Here is a 27,194-nt window from a genome sequence, read left to right on the forward strand (position 1 = left end):
TAAGTACTTCAGAAGATGTAGTCACTGTTGTTATGACAGCTAATTCACAGTGAGGTCCCAGAAAAAGCAGCAAAATAATGACCATGTTACCAGTTTCAGTCTTACTGTTGAGAGATACCGACTGGACAGGATTCAGTGGACAACTCTCCTGCTCTTCCTTAAAACAGTGTCTCTGGATCTATTACATTTGTCACTGGGGTCCCTCATTTGCAAGAAAGCAAGTGGTGCCTCATCTAAAGTATCAACTTCCAAAACTTCAGAATGCTGCAGTGAGAGCCTAGACCTAATGCTCCATTCTCGGGAGTGGACTTGGACAGTCAATCATTTAACCAGAGGTCTACCACTAAGACAAGTATAAAACTTTGCCATGCTGATGTATTTTTCAGCAGTTCTTAACATTTATCCACACCTATGAGATTAAAGGGTTGGGAATAGGGTCAGTTGTCTTTTCCTGAATGTTCAGCTGCAGTTAATAAATATACACAGCCATCAAAAACAAAAAGATTACCTTTTAAAACAGTGAAGAACATTTTGAACTTTTGATTCACTTACCCCATCCTATCAGGACATATTGTTTTAACAGTCTTTTCTCTGAAAGGACAGCAAGGACGATCATTTTATGAAGATAAATTCCTTCCACCAAAAGCCAGAAAAAGTTGGCTCCAACAAAGTAGTGCATGAAAACCTGTGCCATCTTACATCCATTTGAAACCTGCCAAGAGAGAAAGTCCACGCTTTGTCAATAACTACTTGAATGCCTTTTAGAGCGGATAGTAAAACATCAGATTCATTTTGCTGATGTTTCTGTACTGGCTCGCTTTATTTATGAGAACACTAGAGTAGTAACTTTTGGCTGAACAAATTCTCCAGAAACTCAGTGATTGTGCTATCATGCTGATATGATCTTCCTGTAGTACAACAGAATTCTAATAGTGCTGTCAAGGTATTTAGCTTTTCATGTTAGGCTCAAACCCAGAGAAAACCTATGAACAGAAAGGATAATGGTTCGGTGACTCCAAGTATCAGGGATAAAATGCTACAGGTTATATAGAATTTTTGATCTAGACAGACAGCAAATTGCACAGCTCTTAATCACAACATTGCTGTCCTCTTTCGTGTTTTGTTTTAACAAATGCAGTGAGTAACTCAATTCTTGACTCCCCAGACTGTGACTACCATCTTTTAGTCTCAGCTCAGGAGTATGATGGAATACCACCCCCCTTGTCTGGATGGGTGCAGCTCCTACAACACTCAAGAAGCTTGACATTATCCAGGACAAAGCAACCCACTTAGTTGACAGCACATCCACAACCATTCAGTTCCCCTACCAATGATGCACAGAAGCAACAGTATGTCCCATCAATCAGATGCACTCCAGAAATTCACCAAGGCTCCTTAGACAACACCTTCCAAACCTACAGCCATTACCACCTTGATCAATAATGCGTGGGGACATTACAACCTGCAATTTCCTCCCAAACCCAATCACCATCCTGTGTTGGAAATATATCATCATTCATTTATTCTCACAGCATCAGAATCCTGGAACTACCTCTCTAGTAGCATTATGGTGCACCTACACACAATGAACCGCAGTGTTTCAAGAAGGTAGCTCACCACCACCTTTTCAAAGGCACTTAGGGATGGCACTGTGTCCTAGCCCAGCCAGAGAAGCCCATATTCGCTGAATTAATAATAAAAAAAATGTTCTTGAAGGATGGAATATATTAGCAGTAAAGGACTGAAACATTTAGATTCTCATGGTTCAATATCATAACAAATGCTATGATTGTATCTTGTTTACGATGCAAGGCAAGACCATATGAAAAACCTACAGATATGCTTACATTGTTTATTGCTAATGGGGAGCAACAGTTACTGTCCTCAAGTGATTGAGTCATTAGATAACCTTATCTTGGGAAAATAGTATTCTCTATATAACTGTTTTAAGATCAATCACGGGATCCAAATATCACCCATTGGTTGCAGAATCATTCATTTCAAAATCACTTGGACTCACTTGGAACATTAAATGATCTAAAAGAGGTAATTGTACAGATAAAAAGAGAGGACAAATAGAGAGGAAGAGATGTGTTGCTGACAACAATGGAGAGTCATACACTCATGACAGTGATATATTTGCTCTAAGATGGTTTAAAGCTCTGTCACAAAAGAGAACTAGCTGATTGGGCACCATGGACAGCATGGACCAGTTTGGGCCAAAGGGCCTGTTTCCATGCTGTATTAGTCTATAACTCTATAACTCTATATAGGATATCAAATATACCTCTGTGTCAAAAAAGGTCTTCCATCCCATTTCATCTTCTGGGCGTTTGGAGTAAGTATTATTCAGGAACATATCTTTTACGAGGACAGCCAGTGCTCGCAAAATAAAGGAAGCAAATAAATTCATGTGGATGTAGTTTCGAGTACAATGCAGCTTCCTACAGAAAACAGGGTTAAGAAACCAAATACAGTTACCAGGGCTCTCTTTGGACTCCACATAATCTGGATCAAACTGAAGCTCCAATGCAAACGGGCAAAACAAGCATTCTCCTAGAAATATTTCCAACGTATTTCTTCTAAATTTTACTAATGGGCTCGATCACTAATAGGTCCATTGACATAGACATAAGTTGTTGGCCCCAGTTGCTGTTGTACGTAATGCTCACAGCATTGTTAAAGCTTCTGTTCAAAGATCTGTTATTAGGATATATTTGGAACCATTTCACTACCATCAAACACAAGCCTTAACTTGGAGACAAAGTCAGGTTTAAACAGGTTGTGGGGGTGGTGATGCCTCTAATCCTGTGTGAACCCATATGTGGATTTTCCTAGATATAATATTTCATAATCAACAAGGAAAATGTGCAATGTTTCATATGGGGTCCAGAGTTTTTTTTATTCATTTAGAGGATGTGGGCATCACTGTCTAGGCCAACATTCATTACCCATTCCTAATTGTCCAGACAGCATGTGAGAGTCAACAACATTGCTGAGGGTCTGGAGTCACACGTAGACCAGACCAAATAAGGATGGCAGTTTCTTTCCTGAAAGGATATTAGTGAACCAGAGGGTTTTTTTTTCCTGACAACGGTTCATGGTCATTATTAGACTTTTAATTCCAGATTTTTACTGAATTAAAATTCCACCATCTGCCATGGCAAGATTTGAACCCAGGTCCCCAGAACATTACCATGGTCTCTGGATTAATAAGCCAGCGATAATAGCTCCATATCTCACCTCAATAGTGGCTGAAGCATTATTTGGTTCCGGCAAACTGCTAAAGCTATAAGAAATAGTTTTGAAGGATTAGAAACACTAATAGGGACATGGACATGGTCAGTGTGAAGAGAAGTAATGGTCAATGAAGAATCAAAGGTTACGACACTGACTGGGGCAAGTCAAAGATTGAAGAGATAAGATGCAATCTGCCTCAAACTAATGAAAGAAAATATTGAAAGTGGATAATGAATCAACAGTAGGGAATATTTAACATGAACTGGTATCTTGTAAAACAGATACCTACTGGATAAAAAGGGGGATCTGCAAAGAAGGGAGCTTCAGAGGTGAATTAGCCCATTAAAATTAGGTGAAACAAAAAAAAATGGTGTTAGCAATAATAAAATTGTGAGGAATTTAGAAAATAGAGCAGAGAACCAAAAAAAATTGTATAGGTTTTTATTAGCATTTAACAGCGAAAGGAATGATTAAATGATGATAAATTGGCAATCTACTTGTGGGTACAGAACTAATGACTGAGATTACATATAAATATTGCGTGACTTTAACTGATGAAGGAGCAGCGCTCCGAAAGCTGGCGATTTCAAATAAATCTGTCAGACTATAACCTGGTGTCATGTGACTTCTGATTGTCCACCCCAGTCCAACACCAGCACCTCCACCTCATGACAAAAATATTATGCATCAGTTTATATAATTGAATTGGAAGAGGAAGATGGACTTATAATCACTGTTGGATGTCATTGTGTAAAAGGAATTTGACTGAAACCTTTAGACAATATGTCATTGGATGTTGGTGGCATAAGTACAATTCTGTGAATGGAGGGCAGAGTGGAAATAACAGAATCGATGACCACAATTTTTCAATCCACTGAATGGGACCCAAAGGTTAACTAATCTAACATTTTTGTTCAAAAAGTATCAGAAACATAGTTTGGTTGTGGCAAACTGTGGAAATCATTAATTGAAGACCAACACAGTGAGCATTTGGAGATGTATTGGCAGCTAGCACAGACTGGTTTGACAAATCTAGTGCAATTTGTGGAAGAAACTGGATTGCTGAAAGCGATTCAGTCGACCCCACACAAGTGGACTTTCAGAGGAAGTTTTTTTAACATGTCTCACATACAACTTTAAGTAAAGAAATTAGCTGCATCTTACAAAAGGAAAAGTAGAGGCTTTGGTAAATGTGAGATAGATTGCCAATAATTTCAGAAAGATAGAGCAGATTAACAGAATGCTTTGCTATTAGATTACTACTTAACATTCAATATTCAAAAAGATCAATATTTAAACCAGAGCAAGTTAGAGGAGGCAGCAGCACAATGGGATTAGTTTTGTGATAGCAAGAACTGCAGATGCTGGTGTTAGAGTCAATACAGTGTGGAGCTGGAGGAGCACAGCAGGTCAGGCAGAATCAGAGGAGCAGGAAAGTTGATGCTTCGGGTTTACACCCTTCACCAAAGAGGTACATAGATTTGACGGGCAAAAAATATTTCTGATTTGGTCATCACAATGAGTATTTTAACGAGCTCATTAAGAACAGAGATGTCAGTTTTAGACAACAGAATTCAGGTTCCCAATTCATGTTGATGAAACTTTATCTAACAATTTTCAGGCTACTCCATATGTGCTGCATAACACATGATCAACTTTGCTTCTTGTTTTTCTGACCTATGGTTATACTGTGTATAGCTGTAATGTAACTTTTTTTAAAATTTCTCTGTACTGTAACAAAGGATTGTACCTAGGGTATTCTGTACCTGGGACGGCACCATGCGTTAGTGACATTGTTACGCTGTAACTAATCTTGCAACTGAAGAAGCTGTACCTAGGTATCTTTGTACTATAAATGGTGGCACTGATGGCACTCGAAGTGGGGACAATAAACATGTACTCATGTGAGCACATGTGACAATAAAGCTAATTCTAATTCTAATTCTATCAATGTAGTTACAAGCACATTACAATATTATCCAGATCAGCAGCAATGTAACTATATTGTTAGACAGTGGAGTTTTATCCCATTATCAGAAAGAAGTTATGGCTTTATACCATTTCCTCTTTTCCCTCATGGTCATCTCTGTTGTCTTTTCATTTGGACCTTTTCCAGCACGCAAACTAATAATTAATTCCGTTGTTCAGCACACCATTAAGAAAGACATGGTATTATTGATATGTTAGACAGGAGGGGTAGTTCTGATGAAAGGTCATAGGACCCGAAACGTTAACTCTGCTTTCTTTCCACAGATGCTGCCAGACCGGCTGAGTTTTCTCAGCCATTTCTATGTTTATTTCTGATTTCCAGCATCCATAGTTCTTTGTTTTTATTGTGGGTGGGGTGGGGGAGGGTTTACATAACCAGTTGATGCAAGGGATCTCACAAAGTACTGCTCATTTATGCTGGACAATGGTTTCAGAATGCCCCTGACTTGTCCTATAAAATAGGGTCAATAGGTAGGACAATAAAGCTATAATAATATTAAATATCACTAATTCCAGCAATAATATTAGGAGTGTTTAACATGAGCAGACAACAAACCTGAGCCACAGCAGTATCAGCACAGCCAGTGAGAGTGAGGCCAATGAGAGAGAGTAACCCACAGTGTAGATCAATTGCAGAACTTTCAGTAACCCATGTTGATTTTTCTGCAAAGATATGACAAAGCAAAACCACAACATGGCATTATTAAGAGGAAGATGAGCTGTGCTTCCCTTTCTTGAATAACTGACTTACAACAAATGCGACTTCCTACTTATGGAAGAGTACACCTTGTCTTCAAATTGTTTATTGAGAAATTGAAGTGAGAGCCAACACCCAAACTTTTACATTGATTTTCAGTAGCCTGGGAAAAATCAGCATTTAGTACCCAACCATTGAGAAAGTATTGGTCAACTCCATTCTTGAACCACTGCAGTCTCTGCATTGAAGATATTCCTACAACGTTGTTGTGTGGGAAGTTCCAGAATTTTGAAAACTGTGAGCATGAAAAAGCTGCAAAAGATATATCAAAGTAAGGATGTTGTGGTACATGAAGGAGAACTTGTAAGTGGATCTTTTCCAATGAAAGTGCTGCACTTGTCCTCGTCATTAGTTGAGGTGGTGCCTGTGAGGAATCAGTGAGGGAGCCTCCTTGTGCAATACCCAAACTCTAGCCTGCTCAGGTATACATGGTACACAGCTTCTGGTCAAAGATGACCATTCCAGACTGTTGATAGTAGGGAACTTAGGAATGGTAATGGTACTGAAAATCAAGGACAGATGTTTAGCTTGTCTCTGGTTGGGTATGGCCTTGGCTAGCATTTGTGCGACGCAAATGTTCCTTCCATAAATCAGGATACCATAATTCAGTCGAAAAGAGTGAGAGAGACGAGGTAAGTCAAGAAATAGTTCTTATAGATGTATTATCCTGAATAATTATAAGGTAAATATACAGTGGTAAGGAATTTGCCTTACCCCAGCACATATCAAAAAACCTATCATCTTGTGATGTTTTGAAGAATACTGTGGTCACAAATAAGCTGTGGTTGGTTCGCTCGCCAAGCTGGTTCATTAGTTTGCAGACGTTTTATTACCCTGCTGGATAACATCATCAGTGCAGTCTCTGATGAAGCATTGTTGCATTTTCCTGCTTGTTATTTAAACTCTGGGGTCCGTTGGAGTTGATGACCTCATTTCCAGTTTTTCTTTGCGGTGGTGTCTAATTCTATGTGTTTATTGATGGCCTTCTTGGTGGAGAACCAGGCCTCTAGAAATTCCCGTGCTTGTCTCTGTTTGGCCTGTCCTAGGATCCTGATGTTGTCCCATTCGAACTGGTGGTTCTCCGCGTCTGTGTGTATGGAGATGAGTGGGTATGGGTCATGTAGATGACATTATACACACCACTTCAAAGAAAATCCAGAAATGAGGTAATCAACTCCAATGGATCCCAGATTTCAAATAACGAGCAGGAAAACAGAACAACGCTTCATTGGAGGCTGCACTGGTGATGTTACCCAGCAGGGTAATGAAACGTCTGCAAACTTATGATCCAGCTCGGCAAGCGAACCAACCACAGCATCCACAACCCGAGCTACAAATCTACTCAGGAACCTTAGGCACAAATAAATCCTGTTTCATAAACACCTATCAGAAAATTATGTTCATTATGTGTATGCCATTTAATACTTTGTCCTGATGTCAGTTACTCCTTTCCATGTTATAATTCGACAAATACAAAATGTTTTTCAAAGTACTTACTAATAAAGATATTATTGCTTCGTACAACAATGTACATCTGTACAGCAAACTTGGAAACTTCAAACATTAAAAGACATCTACAATCTCTACCATGTTAGTCTTACAACCAGTTGTTGAATGGGAGTTGGCTCCCCTCCTTTTCACATCCTCTCCATCTATCAAATTTTTCATTTAGCATTTAATCAAAATATAATTAACTAGATCAAAATTAATGAATCAATTACAAGATGTTCTTGAATGAAAGAAAGGGGATTTTACTATACTAACTCCCTGAAAATAATCAAAATGGGATGTCAAGCACATGCACAACACACAGCTAATAAGTTGTAAAAAGAGAAAGTGTCCAGTCTGGATAGGAGGAGTAGGCTGCATGAAAATGTCTATTGAGTCTTTGAAGTATTAGATTTCAAATCTGAGGTCGGTTGTTTATTTGTTGACTCATTCTGTACCATAGTGGCAAAATTTATGGACCTGAGTTTTCAATAAATGAAGTTGCTTATGTAACTGGCACTGCTTTTTGAGGTTGACAGAAAGTGAGAGAGAGAGTCAGGAAGAGAAAGAGAGTCTTGCAGTGTCCTTGCTGTTATCAGCTCATGTTTCTGTCTCTCCCTGCTTTTCTGCTCAGCTGTTAATATAGGTTCATTTGTCTATTCCTAAGTCTGCTTCATTATCCTTCCAAGTTGCCAGTTGTTGGTCATCATTAAATGTTCAATATGTGCAATTTAACACACAAGTCTGGTTTAAACAGGAGATCTAGCCTTTATAATTATGTACTGATTGTTACTACAATGCTTTGTTGCTGTATTGTTTTTGTTGGCATGTGAAATCACATTAGTATTCAAGTATTAAAATAAGGACTCATTGGAAAATAGTCTGGCAAGCATTGTTTTAATGTATTTGGAAAGCAAAAGTTGATAAACCTCAGTTTTAAAATGAATGACAGATCCAGCATTTGTGGCCATATTTAGAAGAGAGTTCCAAATTTCTAATGTACTTTTTATCTGCCAAGATCTGATGAACAACATTGTGATGGAAGAGTACTGTGACAGAAACATATAGGAAACAGTGCAGCATTAGAACTGTCCATAGGATGAGTTAATAACTTCATGAGAGAGACTGGAACAAATTTGAACAGTCTCTTTTTTTAAATTAAGCAAATACACCCTGAACTCCACTAGTTGTTTGAACAAGGATGCTGGGGCAAAATTAACATTTTCAGATGCTTTGGCAGAATGAAGACCAAATGGAATTTTAGATTTTCTGAACCTTTCTGGAATACAGTTATCCTGAACTAACCAATAGCACTGTCTGGCCGTGAGGGTGCTCAGATGGAGTCTGTAAAGAGAAAAATCTCCATTTCCAGACGACTAGAAAAACCAAGAATTACTGTGGCAAAGTTTACAATTTACAAAATGAACAAAATTTACAAGCATCCCAATGGTTTACCTTCTGCTGGACATCATGGCTGTCTTCAGAGCATTCAGAATGATCCCGCCAGACTGTAGTAGAATTCGAGACTGTCATCCAACTACCATTTTCTAGGCAATACCTGTAGACCATTCCTGTGCTTCCTGCAAGGAAGGACACTGAGGTGAACCAGTTTGGAGACAACAAATTTGAACTTTAAGGGTTTGTAGTCTTTAGACAGAAGATCTGGACCATACAGTGACTCAATGGTTAGCACTGTCGCCTCACAATGCCAAGGACCTTGGTTCAATTCCAACCTCAGGTGATTGTCTGTGTGGAGTTTGCATATTCTTCACGTATATTTCCTCTGGGTGCTCCAGTTTCCTCTCACAGTCCAGAAACGTGCAGGCTTGGTGTATTGGTCATGATAAATTGCCCATAGTGTCCAGAGATGTGCAGGCTAGGTGGATTAGCCATGGGAAATACAGGGTTACGAGGATAGAGGTGGGGGATGAGTCTGAATGGGATGCTTTTTGGAGGGTTAGTATGGACTTGATGGGCCAAATAGTCCGCTTCCACACTGTAGGGATTCTATGATTGATGAATAGAAGGCATTACAGTATGAAGGCTTTAAAGGAAGACCCAACTCCTGAGAGTCCTGATTGCCCAAAGGATACAACATTTTCTGGAGCATATTTTCAGGGAATTTCTCCTTTATTTTCCAGGATATTACTTGGCTTTGAGAGAAGGAATAGTGTGGGTTAGATGTTGGGATGTATCTAGTCTAGTGCTCCAGTCATCATGCAAAGGAAAGCAGGCTCGATGTACCAACTACTCCTTTTCCGTCTGTCAATTTTATGTATTCATAGAATATAAGAGCAGGGGAATGTCAAGCCTGTTCTACCCTTTAATGGCTGATCACAAACTAACACCTTCTTCCCCAGTCACTTAACTCCCCACTGACCGAATGCCACAGCCTTGCACTCAATGTGCATCTGTATTCGTTCAGATGTTTGGTACATGTTACTGACAAAATAGCTTTGCTGCAAGTAAAACTTCCCCTTACTGTGGTCTGGAGATTTCAAAGATGGAGAGGGTCTCTGGCTTTGGTGAAAATGGCATTATATTTCAATGCCACAAGTCCTACACCTGAATCTGGCACATGCCATTTTCACTGAGGGAGAATGAGGATGGTTTGTACTTTGTACCTCTGTGGTTCACGGAGGCAACTATGCATGCTAAAGTCAAGTAGTCTTTAGTCAGATCCAATTTTCACTTGGGGCATGTCCCAAACATAGTATATGGGTTTGGACTTTTCAGGTGAAGCTGCCAGAACTCTATTGAGCTAAGCCAGTCTGCCTAAACCAATGGTTCTCTATGGCATCACGTCAATTTATTTCAACATATGCACCCTTCCAACCATGTTGTGCCCTTACACCCTCCATTCCAACTCACCTTGTATCCCCATGGTAGACCTCAGGATCAATGCTGAGATGAAATAAGACAAAGTTCTAGGTGTTTATTAATTAATTATTTCAAATAAATGATCATTAATAAACACCTGCTCCTTTATTTGTTTCCTCAACTAATTCCTTATAAAACCAAGCACTTATATTCATTTCCTCACTTTAACGGCATTATAATCCCTTGAAACTGTCAATCAAATTCTGAACTGAAGGCACCACACTGTTCTGTTGTGAAGTTATTCATGATTACTCATAGCCTTATTTCAATAGATACAGGAAAATAACAAGCACTGATTTTTTTGTTGAACTTCAGAATGTTACTCAAAAATTGAAAGACCAGAAGATTTAAATAACTTGACAACTTGACTCTAGTCTTGTAAGCGTGTTGGTTTCAATGACTTTATCCACTTTTTATGTTCATTCTTATTTATGTTGAGCTAACCCAAAGGTTACTTGGCCTTCTCTCTTTTAGCATACTATTTTGAATAAGTGCAGGGATACATTTCGAAGATGATTAAGTGCCCTTTGGAAAATATAATGTACCCTCTAGGAAAAGTCAAATACCTTTGGGTTAGTTCAACAGAATGTGCATAATCAAAAGGATATACTCATTGAAATTGTCAAGTTTTTAAGAGAAGATTCTTAAGTCTAATGACCTTATAATTTTTGAGAAAGCTGTCTTCTGTTAAAAAGAATCAGTTTGCTAGTTCACACTGTTTGTTGCTGAAAGCTTGTCGGTCATCATTAATGAATTGGCGATTTCATGACTTAACATTATCATTTTGGGATGTCTGTCGGTTCACAGTCTGTTTGAAAGCTCTGAGTGCTTATAAAGTCTTCAAAGTGGGTCAATGGTGGGTAGGGTGCATAGGTTAGCACTATGTTTAGATGGCACTATAAAGGCTATAGAATTGGGCAGATTGATGAGGAGTGCATGAGGAGTCATGGGCATTGGTTCAGAGGTGAAGGGTCCAAGGGATTATTGAAGGTTGAGTGAAGTGGTGTAAGTTGGCATGGAGGTTATAAGTGGGAATATAAGGGTGATGGAGATCACAGGTTGACATGGAGAGAATGAGGCTCCATTGGACTGGGTAAAGAACCATAAGTTGACAAGGAGGATACAAGGGTCCGTTGGTGTAAGCGTGTGAGGCGGTGGAGGTGGAGGGGAAGGGGGGAAATGCTCGGAGATGGTACGATTTGGTGTTAAGGGATATTGAGACTTCATGGGGGGTGAGGGGACCTTTTCTTTTATTCATCCATAGGATGCAGGTGTCCCTGGCTAGGCCAGCATTTATTGCCCATCTCTAATTGCCCAGAGGACAGATAAGAGTCAACTGCATTGCAATGGGTCTGGAGTCACATGTCGGTCAGACGAGGTAAGGATGGCAGATTCCCTTCCTTAAAGGGCATTAGTGAACCAAATGGATTTTCCTGACAATTGATAATGGTTTCATCAACATCACTAGACTCTTAAAATTTCATCATCTGCCATGGTGGGATTCAAACCCAGGCCCCCAGAACATTTTCTGGGTCCCTGGATTAATAGTCTAGCGATAACACCACTAGGCAATCACCTACCTGAGGAACAAGGGCTGGAAGTTTAATCTTTTTTATTGTCATTGAACAGCTGTATTGAAATTAGGAATCACTGAGGAGTGCCCTTCACAGAATCTGAACTCTTTCTGAGGGTGATGGACTTGATTTTTGTTAACACCTGACTAGTGGAATGAAAATCTGACAGTCTGGGGTACTCTCGGGTATCTGGAGCCAGGACGTTTCCTGAGTCTGCTGGTATTTGGGACACAGAAAGTTAATCTGAGGTGCAAGCAGTTGGGCCCAGGCACTGGGAAGTGGGACAAAGCATAACTGATGGAGAATTCTGTGGTTGATTTACTTCCTGTTAGTCCATGCACAGTATGTGTACAGTTTGCAGCAGTGCATACAGAAAAAAAATTATAGCCGTCTTTTGTTGTAATCAGTTCTGCAATCAGTCAATCTCATAAAAGCAGTCAGTTCAAAAACAAAGTTGCTGGAAAAGCTCAGCAGGTCTGGCAGCATCTGTGAAGGAGAAAACAGAGTTAAAGTTTTGGGTCCAGTGACCCTTCCTCAGTTCACTGATACTGAATTTTGGAGCATTCGTGCAGAGCAATCCTTCAACATAATCTGATTCTTGCTGAAAGTAGACATGTTGTTGGACCAAGGAAATGAAAATGTATCAGAGACATTCAGAAGTGTAGAGTTGACGTTAAAATCAGAGCTGCTGTGATCTTGAATGGAAAATAGGCTTAAAGGGCAGAGTGGCCTAATCTTGTTCCTTGTATGCTTTGTATATTTTCATCTTGCATTTATCGGGGCAGAATCGTAAGAATACCAAATCTCAAAGGGAACAACCAAGGGAACTACACACGAGGCAGGATAAGGTGGGGAATGTGATTGGTAGCTCTATTGGAGACACGATCTGTGGAGCATTTCTGGGGGTACGTCTAAAGGTAGATCATGACTCTCTTCCTCAGACAGGAGAAAATTAAATAGACAGTCATCAGCAAGCTGGTTTGTGAATCTTGCCTGATGATAAAGAGCAACAGCTTGTTGTCTTGAGATACATTGCCTACAATTAGTATAGAGTTCATTGGGAAACAAAGGGGAATAAAAGTCAGAAATATTTACTCTTCTCAGATGCCAGTTCAAATTTACAAAGTTTGCAGAAATCAAGGACAATTTACTTGAAGGTTACCTGGTTTAATCCAAGGGAGATACCAAGGGCAGGGTTCTGATACATTTCCTGGGTATGATTCTGGCCAGCATACAAATTGGTCAAAGCTTCCATTACAAAATATTCCTATTTAGAAGGAAATATAACTCAATTATTCAAGTTGCTGCAGATAGGCTTCATCTAAAACATATAAAAACATGCAAATTAGAAAGAGTAGACCATTCAGCCCCTCAAACCAGCTCTGCCATTTGATGAGGTCCTGATTGATGCGAACCATGGTCTCAGCTCTACTTTCCTGTCTGCCCTGTTTTCCCCGCCACCCCAATAACACTTGACTCCATTATCAATTCAAGAAATTAGAATTAAAATAATAATATAAATAATTGAATTTTAAGTCCATCAGCTTCAAGATCTTGGGCACAATTTTGTAACCGATCTTTTTTTGCTTGTCATTCTTTATGGATTTCAAGTTGGACGAGGGAGACACAGTCTCAGTTCAGCTCCAACAGTGGTGAATCTCCACCAGTCACTGTGCAAATTGGCAACAATTGCACAAAAGGATGCCTGTTGTAGGAAATGGAAAAGTCGAGTTCTGAGACTGCAGTTAAGGTAAACTGTGGGGGCATTGTGGAAGACAATGGTAAACATTGTATTTCCTGTACCACAGTAAGCTGTAGAAACTTAATATTGAATTAATATTTACAATTCCTCTGTTGAGGTGACAGACATCTGTTCTGTAGATTGGAAGAGCTATCACATCAAAGGGTCATTCTTGTGTCCTCAGCAATATATTGGTGAGATGGATGTGGATACATTGAAACAAAAGTAAAAATTTTATCCAGCATGACCATAAAATGAAGGTCTGTTCAATGTATTAGAATGTAAGGAACATTTATTTCAGAACTGGATTAATTAACTTATTGAATTTACTGTCCAACTATTTGATTAATGTGATTTTTTTAGAAAAAAAGTTAATGTTGGGGTCGTCAATGGATCATAAGATTTAATTTTGCTTTATTTATAATTACATAAAAAATACAGCGCGCCTATGGCATATCCTTCTGTTCTCCAATTTATGTTTAATATAAGTTTTAACTAGGGAGAAAAGTTTAGTCTGCTTTTTCACCTTTGCTGTTCATACATTTATGCATTTTTTAAACAATTTCACACAAAGGTATCTAAACATAATAAACTGGGGTTTGAACAATAATTGAGATTTAATTCTTCTGTTTCAATTTTCAACGTCTGTTTCAACAGCTATGGACTACTAACTCATTTCTTTCTCTCACTTCTAGTATTTAAGTTAGTTTCTTTTTTCATAAGAAATTCAGTTCTCATTCTAACTTGGCTGATGTAAATATGGAAAGAGTTCTGGCACAGTGGTAATGTTGTTGCCTCTCAGGCATCAGCTCTGGGTTCAAGCCCCACTTGAGCGTTTTGTCACTATGGGAATATCATTTCATAATGTGGTCAAAAAGGATGGTTATAATCCTACTGGAGGTAGGATAATATGGCTTGATATCAGAGTGGGGAAGTTTCCTGTTCAGCCATACTGATGAAAGTAATGGAAAACCACTTTACCAAGCACATGATCAACCAATCCAAAGGAAGTCCACAGTTTTCAATATCTCCTAAGAGCATGGTACCAGGAGGAGACTGTAGTGTCATAGGATTTTGTGCCAATAGTAATTGAATTAAGGAACAATACATTTGACAAAGAACTGAAGTGATTCTTTGCTCTATAAGAATAGAGGGTGACAGTTTAATGTCAAGGTAGAATGGAGATGAATATTGAATTTTCACCAGTGAAAGGTGGAAGCAGATTTTCTTGTTATATATTCTATTTACTGTTAATGTACTGAGTAATAATTTACTCAATTTAAGGACAAACAAGATTATCTTAAAATGATTTGAGTATTGCTAAAAAAAGATACCTTTTCATCTTGCTTGCAAGAATGCCAACTCAAGGGGAAAACCACAGATGAGAGCAGAGTATTGATTAGTTGGTAAGTAGATGCTGATTGGTAGAGGCATTGCCATAGATAATGTACCAATTAATGATGATTGACAGTTAACAGCAATACCCTAAGCCATCTGAAAAAACTTGCCTGGTTTAAAATTTAAATGTTAAAATATGTCTTTCTGTTCCAGCAATACTCAAGATCTGCACAACCAAATGTTATAGTCTGTTAAAGAAGTGTGAAAAGTGGTATAACCTGCCTCTCATCCCCCCCCATCTGTTATAATGGGAAAGTTAAATGAAATGAACTCCTGACAGTCACTCTATAATCAACAAGCAACAATTTATCTAACTCTAACAGCGAAAAAATTAACAGAACTACTAACAAACTGAACAATTCCCCCTTCACTACTAACTATTCCCGAATAAAACAAAACTCTAATGATATGCTATTCCAATAAATATAAGTTCCACTTATATGCCAAAATAATAAAAAAAAACTTAATCTCTTGAAATTACGGCCAGGATATGACTTCCGAAATGTTCCACACCATCTCTGCTGATCCTCAGTCAGAAACGCCTTTCTCCGCTGAATTCTTGTTCAGGAACGCCGCTCTCCATTGAATTCTTGTGTCAGGAATATTAGCTATGAGTGCCACTATACTTTTAGTTAGCTGATGGCTATTCTACGAGCTTAGAGAATTCTGTCAGAGCCAGTGATTTTCACTTTAGAGCTGATGGGTTGTTAACTCTATTAGATGGCAGTTTCCCTCGCACTGATTTTCATATATCCTCTTCTTTTCTACCCTTGATGATCTATCACACTAGTTTTTAGTCTCTAAGTGCCTGGTTTAAATTAATTGGCTGACATTCAAACTGGTTGACTAAACAAACTACTGCCTGGGTGGCTAACCACATAGCCCCCTGATACAAATGTTTCAATTTCAGGAACTCTCTGTGCAGCTGCCCGTTTAAAAAACAAAATTCTAAGCCTAGAAAATGCATATTATCTTTTAAAGGGACCACACACTCTCCCCCTCCCCCCCACCAATCATTTTACAACCATCAAATTCTAATGCCCTGCCTTCCAATCCACAAATACTCTACCCAACCTCAAAACTCTTAAAATGACTTATTGTAAAACTAGAATACAGGTGTCACACTGTCTTGACATCATTCGGTTAAACATCTTTAACCATTTGTTTTTGGTAGTCAGACGTAGATATCATGCTAAAAAGATTACACATTTCCAGAGTAGTGGCAAGGATAGCTTAATCCTGCTCTTATGTTCAAACAAAAGATACGATTATTTTGTTTCTGAAAGAGATTACAATCTCATAAAGTGAAATAAGCATTTGACAAAAAAATCAGTTCTAATCCAAAATTCAAGATAATTGCTTTTGGAACCATTTAAAAATTCTTCTTGAACCATTCACAAAAAAAATCTGATTGATTCTGTGGGCAAATGACCTTTGTACTTCTTGACATGACCAGCTTTAAAGTCAGTCACTATAGCAGTGGAAACTATTGTAATTATAGGCTAAATCATGTGTGATTTAATGCATTCATATGCAGAGAGAGATGATTCGTGGTGTTTATTTCACTTATGTTGATCATTACTGGTTTAGCTAGCTTTCTAGAATCAACAATCAGACTTACATGGAAACACAGAAGCCAAACTCACCCATCAAAGCAATTAATCTGTTCAATATTTCAGTATTTTGCCCAGTATGGGACCATCTCTGCAGCCTCTTGAAGGTACTGCAGTTGTTGTGTTGACATCATGAAACTGTTAGTTCATGAGAAAATTTTATTATTACATACAGAACTGCCTCATACCATAATGTAGGTGTCAATTCATGACATTCAATTACAAAATTTGGTCCACATTTACAAAACCTTCTACATCAAACAAGAACTATCTGCCAATCATGTGGACATGCTGGTTTAATAAAGTAATTAACCACTACTTCTGCATTGTTTGCTGATGAAAATGAACTAATTGTAAATGAACTATCAAAGATATCAGACAAGAGAGCATCTCATTTACCATCATCACGTCTGGCTGCTAAACTCTCGCTTAAATAAAAGTTGATTTCTGTACTCAAATCCTAATCAGTTTGAAATAGAACTGGCATAAGTCCAGTCCAAAAATTGAAAAAACATTCAATACAACCACATCGCAAATCAGCAATCCTGTGCTATAGATAGTCAAAATGGCTTACAGACTCAGACTGCCTTAGTATGATTTTTGTTCCCTTGACAAACAATGTTCCATGTAACCACGGGTTGGGTCAATCTAGAACCTCCTTTTATCATTATTTGAAGATGACACTTTTTAATTTCTGATTGTACTTTAGCCTCCACTCCTGAAATCCTAGACCCCAATGTGGAGGTGGGCTGGCCAAGCCAATGAGCTGATCCTGGGTTCGGTTAAACTGGCCATCAACAGATCTTATTAAGCAGCCTTATGTGTAGTAACTTATCAGATCCCTTTTGGAAAGCCAAATGTATTACATCCACTTGTTCCCCTTTACCTATCTCTCTTGTTGCCTCTTGAAAGAATTCTGAAAAAAATTGTCAGTCATAATTTCCCTCTGATGATGTTTAATTATATAATGTACTTCTAAATGCTCTGCTATATGTCCTTTATAATAGATGGCAACAGTTTCCCAATAACAGATGTGAGCCTAATTGGCCTTTGTCTGTCTACATCCCTTCCTGATTAAGTGGGTTACATTGGCAATGTTCTATTCCAGCTGTGAAGGGGGTTGGCTTAGTTCAGCCTTACTGTCTGTCTCTTTCTTCCATTGTTACATCCACACCTGAATGGTCCCAGAGACTACAGCCACAGTCACAAAGCAATGGACCCAGGTGCTGGATCAGGCTACGAATTTGGGAGAGAGGGTCTAGGCCTGGGCAGTGGGTGGGGTTGGGAGTGGGGGTTTGGAGAAAAGACTTCAAAGGAGATGTTACAGAGATAGTAGGAACTGCCGATGCTGGAGAATCTGAGACAACAAGGTGTAGCGCTGGATGAACACAGCAGGCCAAGCAGCATCAGAAGAGCAGGAACTTATCAGATCCCTTTTGGAAAGCCAAATATATTGCATCCACTTGTTCCCCTTTACCTTTACTTCATTTCCCCTTTACTTCATTTTCTGAAAAAGGGTCTAGACCCGAAACATCAGCTTTTCTGCTCCTCTGATGCTGCTTGGCCTGCTGTGTTCATCCAGCTCTACACGTTGTTGCCTCAAAGGAGATGCAAAGTGGGAAGGTAGTCTTCAAAATGTTGAAAGTGTCAATAAATGGTGGAAAGGGTTGACAAAGAGAGAAAAGAATTTAAAGGGAATGAGAGGTTGAAAAAGAATAAAACAGTTTTAAACTTTTCATTAAAGCAATATTCAACTACCAGGAAGACGGAGGTAATTAAATCCTTGAAAATCAATGTCCTGAAAATCAAGTTAAAGCTGCAGGAACAAAAGTAGCAGTTGCTGGAGAAGTTCAGAAGGTCTGGCAGCATTTGTGAAGAAAAAAATCAGAGTTAACGTTTTGGGTCCGGTGAGCCTTCCCTAGAACTGATGGTGGCTGGGAGAAATTCAGTTTTTATGCAGAAAATAGGGAGGGTTTGGGGTAGGGAATAAACAACAACAAGAGAGAAGAACAGTTGGACAGACAAAGGAGTTGCTAACGATCAGGCTGGGAGGGTGAGTAGTTGTTAATGGGGACTGTTAGTGACTAACAACAGGGGGTGTGTAATGGCAGGCTTTGTGATAACAAGGCCTGGTATGTGGGGTGGGGGGCTGGGATGTGGGAGAGCTTCGGCCCTAAAATTATTGAATTTGATATTGAGTCCGGAGGGCTGCAGGGTCCCCAAGTGGAAAATGAGGTGTTGTTCTTCCAGCTTGCATTGGGCTTCGCTGGAAAACTGCAGCAAGCCAGAGACAGAGATGTTGGCCAGGGAACAGGGTAGTGCTTTAAACTGGCAGGCAACAGGTACTTCAGGGTCTTTTTTGCGAGCAAAACATGGATGCTCTGAGAAGTGGGCACCCAGCCTACACTTCGTTTCCCCAGCTTAGAGGAGATCACCTTGTGAGCAGCGAATGCAGTAGATTAGATTGTGGGAAGTGCAGGTCAGGTGTTGCTTCACCTGAAAGGCATGTTTGGACTCTTGGATAGTGGGGAGGGAGGAGGTAAATGGGCAGGTGTTGCACCTTCGCCGACTACAGGGGAAGGTGCTGGAAGGCTGTTGGGGTGTGATGGGGGTGAAGGCAGTGTGGACCAGGGGATCCCGGAGGGAACGGTCCCTGTGGAAGTTGGGCAAGGGAGGGGAGGGGAATGTGTCTGGTAGTGGCATCTTGCTGGAGGTGGCGGAAATGGCGTCTGATGATCTTCTGGATGTGGATGCTGGTGAGATGGTGGATAAGGACAAGGGGAACCCTGTCGATGTTGCGGGAGGGAAGAGAAGGGGTGACAGCGGAAGTGCGGGAGATGGTTTGGACCCGGTTGAGGGCCCTGTCGACAACGGTGCTGGGGAATCCTCGCTTGAGAAAGAAGGTGGACATTTCGGAGGAGTGTGCAGGAGTTCAGGATCTACCATGGAAATACTAAATGAGAATGTTGCATCAGGGTTTACTGAGGACAAAGATATGGAAGATATAGAATGTGGGGAAATAAATAGTGACATCTTGAAAAATATCCATATTACAGTGGAGGAGGCGCTGAATGTCTTAAACCGTATAAAGGTGGATAAATCCCCAGGGCTTGATCAGGCGTACCCTAGAACTCTGTGAGAAGCTAGGGAAGAAATGGCTGGGCCCTTTGCTGAGATATTTGTATCTTCAATTGCCACAGGTGAGGTGCTGGAAGACTGGAGGTTCGTTAATGTGGTGTCACATTTTAAGAAAAGTGGTAAGGAAAAGCCAGGGAACTGTAGACCAGTTAGCCTGGCAATGGTGGTGGGCAAATTGTTGGAGGGAATCCTGAGGGATAGAATTTACACATACTTGGAAAGACACGGATTGGTTAAGGATAGTCAACATGGCTTTCTGCATGGGAAATCGTGTCTCACTAACCTAATTGAGTTTTCTGAAGAAGTAACTAGGAGGATTGATAAGGGCAGAGTAATGGATGTGACCTGTATGGACTTCAACAAGGCATTCGACAAAGTTCCTCATGGCAGACTAGTTAGCAAGGTGGGATCACACGGAATACAGGGACAACTAGTTATTTGGAGACAGAACTGGTTCATCGGTAGTAGAAAGAGGGTGGTGGTGTAGGGTTGCTTTTCAGATTGTAGGCCTGTGACCAGTGGTGTACTGCAAGGATTGGTGCTGGGTCCACTGCTTTTGGTCATTTATATAAATTATCTGGATGTGAACATAAGAGGTATGATTAGTAAGTTTGCTGATAACACCAAAATTGGAAGTGTAGTACACAGCGACGAAGGTTAGCTAAGAGTGCAATGGGACTTTGATAAGATGGGGCAATGGGCTGAGGAATGGCAGATGGAGTTTAATTTAGATAAATGTGAGGTGCTGCATTTTGGAAAGGCAAATCAGGGCAGGACTTATACACTTAATGGTAAGGTCCTGGGCAGTGTTGCTGAACAAAGAGGCCTTGGAGTGCAGGTTCATAGTTCCTTGAAAGTGGACTTGCAGGTAGACTGGATAGTGAAGAAGGTGTTTGGTATGCTTGCCTTTGTTGGTCAGTGCATTGAGTCAAGGAGTGGGGAGGCCAAGGTGCTGCTGTACAGGACATTGGTTAGGCCACTTTTAGAATTCTGTGTGCAATTCTGGGGTTCTTCCTCCTACAGGAAGGATGTTGTGAAACTAGAAGGGTTCAGAAGAGATTTACAAGGATGTTGCCAGGGTTGGAGGGTTTGAGCTATAGGGAGAGGTTGAATAGGCTGGGGCTATTTTCCTTGGAGCATCGGAGGTTGAAAGGGAGCTTTATAGAGGTTTATAAAATCATGAGGGGCTAGGATAGGATAAATAGGTAAGGCCTTTTCCCCAGGGTGGGGGAGCGCAAAAGGTGAGAGGGCAAAGATATAAAAGGGACCTCAGGGGTAACTTTTTCACGCAGTGGCTGGTGTATATATGGAATGAGCTGCCAGATGGAATGGTGGAGGCTGGTACGATTATAACATTTAAAAGGCATCTGGATGGGTACATGAATAGGAACAGTTTAGAGGGAGATAGGCCAAATGCTGGCAAATGGGACTAGATTTACATAGAATAGCTGGTTGGCATAGACGAGTTGTACCAAAGGGTCTGTTTCCTTGCTGTACAGTTCGATGACTCTATGATTCTATATGGGTAAAATGGATGCTATTGCGATGAACACTCAGTCAATTGTAAAGTGAATATTGAATGGCTTAATTTCATAAGATTTGCATGTCTGTATTATCAATCCTCAAAGTCTCTCATATAATATGAATTACCTGAGATGCAGTAAATGACAAATATGCATCTATTCTGCTGTGACCTCACCAGTCTGTGGAAAATGTGTTTTTAGCAATAACTTTGTTTGTTTAGAAGTGCTCATCATTTCTTTTGAAGCATTTATTGCTAACTTATGCCTGTTGTCTTATTCTAATATAAATATTGCAGAGCTATAATAATTATTCAGGCAATTGCTGAATTCTTTTAATTCTGCTACTGAGGGTCAAAATCCCTCATATGCCAACATGTATATAGAAAATATCACCCCTAAGTGGCTTCCAAACATATTGAGCAGTTAGTGAGATTGAAGAAGTGGCCCCTGGAAATAAAGGAGAAGAAATATTCTGAGTCCTATTCCATAGAGTAATCTGTTAAAATGATTATGTAACTGATATATTTGACAGCAGCAAATAAACAAAACAGGATTTTGGTGTTTATCTGCCAGGCAATGACTGTACAATAAATTCTGATGCTACAGAAATATTTGGACTTGATCATAATTAAGATGGGATCATGAAGAACTCATTACATTTTCTGCTACATATTACAAAGTGCATATGAGATCCTCTAATTCCACATACATTTTTTGCTTGGTTCTACACTCTGATGTCATAAAGTGACAAGGAAAGATTTCCTAGCTGGTCAATTATCTAATTCTTGCGGATATAACTCATGACTGATTCATTTTTACAGTTTAGCCAATTTGAAACTTAATTCAATCTTTTCACTCCTTGAAAAGAATAGACTTTATGATAACACACAAGGAGAGGTGAGGCAACCAGGTAACAAAGTCAACAGAGAAATTTTCTGCATGGGTTCTGTAACGAGTTAAAGCAGGTCACATGTTTGCTGAATGCAGTGAAGATTTGTCAAATAGTACAAGATGTTAACCATGGCACTCATTAGATCATGGCCATTTAACAGTAATTTCCAACAATAGCTGAGTGATCAGTTTAAAATCAAACACTTAAGATAAAAACAAAACCAACAACATTCTCATTTCAGCCTTTCTTTCTCTCATTTCAGTTATTTGGTTCAAATTAAATCTTTGAGCGGCAATAGGCGTGAAGTTTCAGGAAACAATGACTGCATCTCAGTCATCAACTTATTTTCCTGATGAGTGCAAGATGAAAAAGTTCGACAAAAGGTACATATTTTTCAGTGACACTCAACTTCTGTAATATCAAATTATTATTTGATGTTAATGGCTCAGAAAAGGGTGAGCAAAAGTATGGTTGATAAATTTAAAGATGATACAAAGATAGGCAAGAAAGAACATTGTGAAGAGGTTGCACAGCTCTACATATAGGCTGAATGAGCGGACAAAAAGCTAGCAGTTGGAGGATAATGTGGGGAATTGTGAAGTAGTGCACTTTGATAGGAACAAGAAGAGCATTACATAAATTATAAACAAGTGCAGAATTCTGATGTGCAGGGGATCCAGGTGTTCTCATGCAGGTACAGCAAGTAATTAGGTAGCTATTGAAATATTATTCTTTATCATCAGAGGAATTGAACATAACAGTAAGGACGTCCTGCTTTAGTTATACAGGCCATTGGTGAGACCACATCTGTTTGTGGATTTGGCTTCCTTATTTAAGAAGGGATGTAAATGTCTTGGAGGAAGTTCAGAGGAAGTTTACTTAATACATGAACTGAGTAGATTGTCTTACGAGGATAGGTTGGACAGGTTGGAGTTTAGAAGAGTGGGCAGCTTGATTGAAGTACAGAAGATTGTGCTGCAGCACTAATAAAACCCCGGTTAGACCACACCTGAAATATTGTGTTCAGTTCTGGTCGCCTCATTGTCGGAAAGATATGGAAGCTTTAGAGATGGTGCAGAGGAGATTTACCAGGATGCTGCCTGGACTGGAGGGCAGGTCTTATCTGGAAAGGTTGAGGGAGCTAGGGCTTTTTTCATTGGAGCGAAGAAAGATGAGAGGTGACATGATAGAGGTGTACAAGATGATGAGGCATAGATAGAGTGGATACCCAGAGACTTTTTCACAGGGCGGAAATGACTATTATGGGGGGCATAATTTTAAAGTGATTGGAGGAAGGTATAGGGGAGATGTCGGAGATAGGTTCTTTACACAGAGAGTGGTGGGTGCATGGAACGCGCTGCCGGCAGTGGTAGTGGAGTCAGATACATTAGGGACATTTAAGTGACTCTTGGGTAGGCACATGGATGATAGTAAAATGTAGGGTATGCAGGGTAGTTTGATCTTAGAGCAGGATAATAGGTCGACACAACATCGTGGGCCGAAGGGCCTGTACTGTGCTGTACTGTTCTATGTTCTATGTTTCTATGTTAAGATCTCGAACAGTCTTGACAAGGTGGATGTGGAGAGGATGATTCCTCTTGACAGTGAGTCCAGAACTACGGGGCAGTGTTTTAAAATCATGGGTCATCCTTTGTAGGACAGAGATGAGAAGAACCTTTCTCTCAGTGGGTTGTGCAACATTGGAACTCTCTGCCTCAGAATGTGGGGGATGTGGGGCATTAAACGTTTTTAAGGTGCAGGTAGTTACATTCTTGTCAGGCAAAGGAATCAAAGATTATTGGAGTAACTGGAAATGTGGAATTCAAAACATTAACAGATGAGCTGTGATTTTATTGAATGGTCAGAGCAGGCAAAAGGGGCTGAATGGACCACTTCTGCTCCTGTTTCATATGTTTGTGTATCTGACTGGAGCATGAAGTCTCCAGGCAGAGTGCAGCATGACAGAGTGTTGTTAGCAAGTCACCTTCCCATCCTCCAATATTCAAGTAGTGGACTATCACTGCTGCAGATTGACTTTACTGGGAATGGTGCTATGTACATGCCTTGCCAACAATCCTGACATCCCAACATAAAAAATAGTCTCGTCAACCTTTGAGAAATGAAAACCGATGAAACGTCTTGTTTAATCAGATTATTTGTTTGTAATCTCTTTGGATTTAATCGATAAAGTCTATGCTCTTGTACTTGAACTCATACAGTTCGCTGTGTTTGAGACCTTGTCATCTTTGCTTGGAATGTGTCAGGAAACTAGTTAAATCTTTTACTAAGTAATCGCCGTATGAAACATAATTCTAGAGCACAAAATTCCTGAGTATGAATCAGCCTTGCATTGTGAAAAATAAACTAATGCCATTAAACTGTCAGCTCTTGATGCTTATCTGGCATAGTCATTAGCAATTGGAGCACACTCTGAAAACACAGTCTTTATCCTCCCAATACTAGAAACAACTCACTTCAATAGTATCGTGAATATTAAACAACCACAAAAGCTCAACACTAAGATATGTGTTGTCAGTTTCTGATTTCACATTGGTACTGGGGCACCTCACCCAGCAAAGAATTCCTCTCAGATGCACACTGTACCTGACTCTCTTAGTATTTAAATTCATTGGCGTTGACGTGCTTGCAATAAGTGCTCCTGATGGATGGGACGACTCTTTGGGTGAGGGAGTTGGGGAAGTTAACCCAATGAAGCTGTGAAAAGGTTCTTTCAGTCTGCCGCAAATCCTGAATGAAAAATAGATCATACTTCAAATCTCTTGCTTCTTTCTTAATTTAACTGCTGACACAAACTTCTTTTTTAATGCAAGCTTCTCGTCTCTTAATATTGTTAAGTTGCAACAAGATACAGTTCCATCGACTCCATTTGGTATCTTACTGAAATGTTTGGAAGGTCAATGCGGACAGACACCTTTTAGATTGTAACTAGGACAAATGCCTATGCAAAGGAATCATGGCTAAAGCAGATTCTGTGTTTACTGCATTTGAGATGTAAATTGGGGATTACATGGCAATCAGGAGCAGGAACTTTAATGTTACTGTGTTCCCTTTTCCAGTTCAATGGTTGTTCCAGTTTATTGCTGTCTCTCAGTCGAGAGCAGTGAATGCTCAGGAACTGACACAGGAATTACTAAAGTTTGTTGCACTCTCAGAGAAACATGGAGCAACAACGCTCTCAGGACAAGCAATGCTTCCTCTTATAAATGAGGATTGTAACATAGTGCGAGGAATAGACTCTTACAGGATTCGATTGTACAGGAAGGGTGCTTGTTCCTTAGGTAAAGCACCACAGGATTGCTGCCTAGTTACATTTTGTTGAGATACACTCAGACCAAAGGAAAGAGTTCAGAAAGCTGGACCAGAAACATAGTCATTCAGTGATATTATCCATCTCCTCATGGTCCTACAGAGAACTTCCGACACTTACTCCTTGAAAGCAGTTCAAGCTGGGATATGAACCCAAGCTCTTCAATATACAAGTTTACCACTTGATTTTGCAAACACTTGGTTGGCTGTGTAAACCCCTCTAACTTTTCAAATTAGGTAGTGTAATTACACATGTGCTTTAAATAATAGCCTTCACACTCAAACAACTGAAAAAAAACCAGAACCTTCAAATAGAAAGACATGAATTTTAAATCTCAATATTACTAATTATTCAAAATGAATTGAACTGACCATTGACATATGGCTAATTGGGAATGAGACAATTAATTTCTGAGCAAAGAAATTATTACAAAAGACATAATTTTCCAGTTCAGCGTATGGCTCTGGCCATGGAAAAGATTGGTGGTTTAAGGTACAACATTTTTCTATTTTGGGAGAGGTGTGGTGCTTGTGTGGAGACAGACAGTACACAAGAAAAGTAAAAATCAATAGTTAAGACAAAAAGACTTCTTTTGCATTCTGATATACCAGACATTTACACCCTCAAAATGTTTGAACAAATCTGTACTAAAGAAAGATGCGAGGCACACTCCCAAAATAACTACAGCAGGATTCTAGTTGATTTTTTTGGGCTGTTTTGTTGGCCAGATAAGGTATTACACAGGATAAATAGGCATTTCATTTTCTTAGTGGGCAGTATTGGGAGGGTGGCTGCTGAGGGGGAGCATTATCAGCCTTCCTTGTTGAAATTTCTAACCAAATAGTCAATTGGTATTATAAGTAAGACCATGGAAACAGCAGAGGATACAGCATCAAACAAATTGTACCATGTGTCAAGAATTTAGACAAATTTGTGTTCTGGTGCCTTTGTTAAAATAACTTAAAAACATCCAGCTCAACAGAAGCTTCTCCCAAGTTGGCAAGGGGTTAAAATGTTTAAACAGAATAACTTTCCTCCAAATAAATCTTACTATCGAGTTAGGTTGCTCACCAGTTTTATTACTGGCCTTGGTTAGGTTTTGCAAACACTGATCTTTATACAAGGACCAGTTACTGATCGTGTCCTCCAGCATCGAGCCACTGACCTGCAGAATAAACAGGATGGAATATATAAACAAGTCCCTGTAAGGAAGTTAAACAAGCAAAATTCTTTGTGAATTACTAAAGCGGAAGATTATTGCTGTAAGGTTGATTTGTGTGGAAAGCAATGCAGTCTGCTCCGAGCAAAGTGAATACCTAAACATTATTCCTTGATTTATCTCTTCTACGAGTGTCAGCTCTTGCGGTATCATATGTTTTATTTTTGGCCCTTATCTAAGGTTCTCAAAAAAGAGGTATCAGCTACATTAAGCCAAATGATGCAGCATAATAAAAGTTGCTAAAATCTTTAATCTCACAGATCTGGTTGAACAAACTGCTCCACAAAATTAAGGTCTGTTAATTTTAGTCTTTTATTTTCAGAGCAGAAATTTCTCACAGTGCAAAAAGTGATATCTATTAAATTATGAGACAACAAGGTGCAGGGCTGGATGAACACAGCAGGCCAAGCAGCA

At 39.6% G+C, this 27,194-nt stretch overlaps 1 protein-coding gene across 2 annotated transcripts in view; it reads right to left on the reverse strand.

Moving 5' to 3' along the window:
* Positions 1 to 26,725, reverse strand: part of LOC109917134 (glucagon-like peptide 2 receptor) — a 59,922-nt gene extending 33,197 nt beyond the window's left edge. For both annotated transcript variants that reach the window (XM_048611039.1, XM_048611038.1), the window contains exons 1-6: positions 26,633 to 26,725; positions 13,091 to 13,195; positions 8,930 to 9,054; positions 5,786 to 5,892; positions 2,288 to 2,444; positions 553 to 712 (exon numbers count right to left, since the gene is read on the reverse strand). In XM_048611039.1, coding sequence (XP_048466996.1) covers positions 553 to 712; positions 2,288 to 2,444; positions 5,786 to 5,892; positions 8,930 to 9,054; positions 13,091 to 13,195; positions 26,633 to 26,714 — 736 coding nt within the window. In that variant the 5' untranslated portion in view covers positions 26,715 to 26,725. The remainder of the gene's footprint in view (positions 1 to 552; positions 713 to 2,287; positions 2,445 to 5,785; positions 5,893 to 8,929; positions 9,055 to 13,090; positions 13,196 to 26,632) is intronic.
* Between the last annotated feature and the right edge of the window lie 469 nt (positions 26,726 to 27,194).

The sequence above is a fragment of the Rhincodon typus genome, chromosome 23, assembly GCF_021869965.1.
Source record: "Rhincodon typus isolate 14 chromosome 23, sRhiTyp1.1, whole genome shotgun sequence".
NCBI lineage: Eukaryota > Metazoa > Chordata > Chondrichthyes > Orectolobiformes > Rhincodontidae > Rhincodon > Rhincodon typus.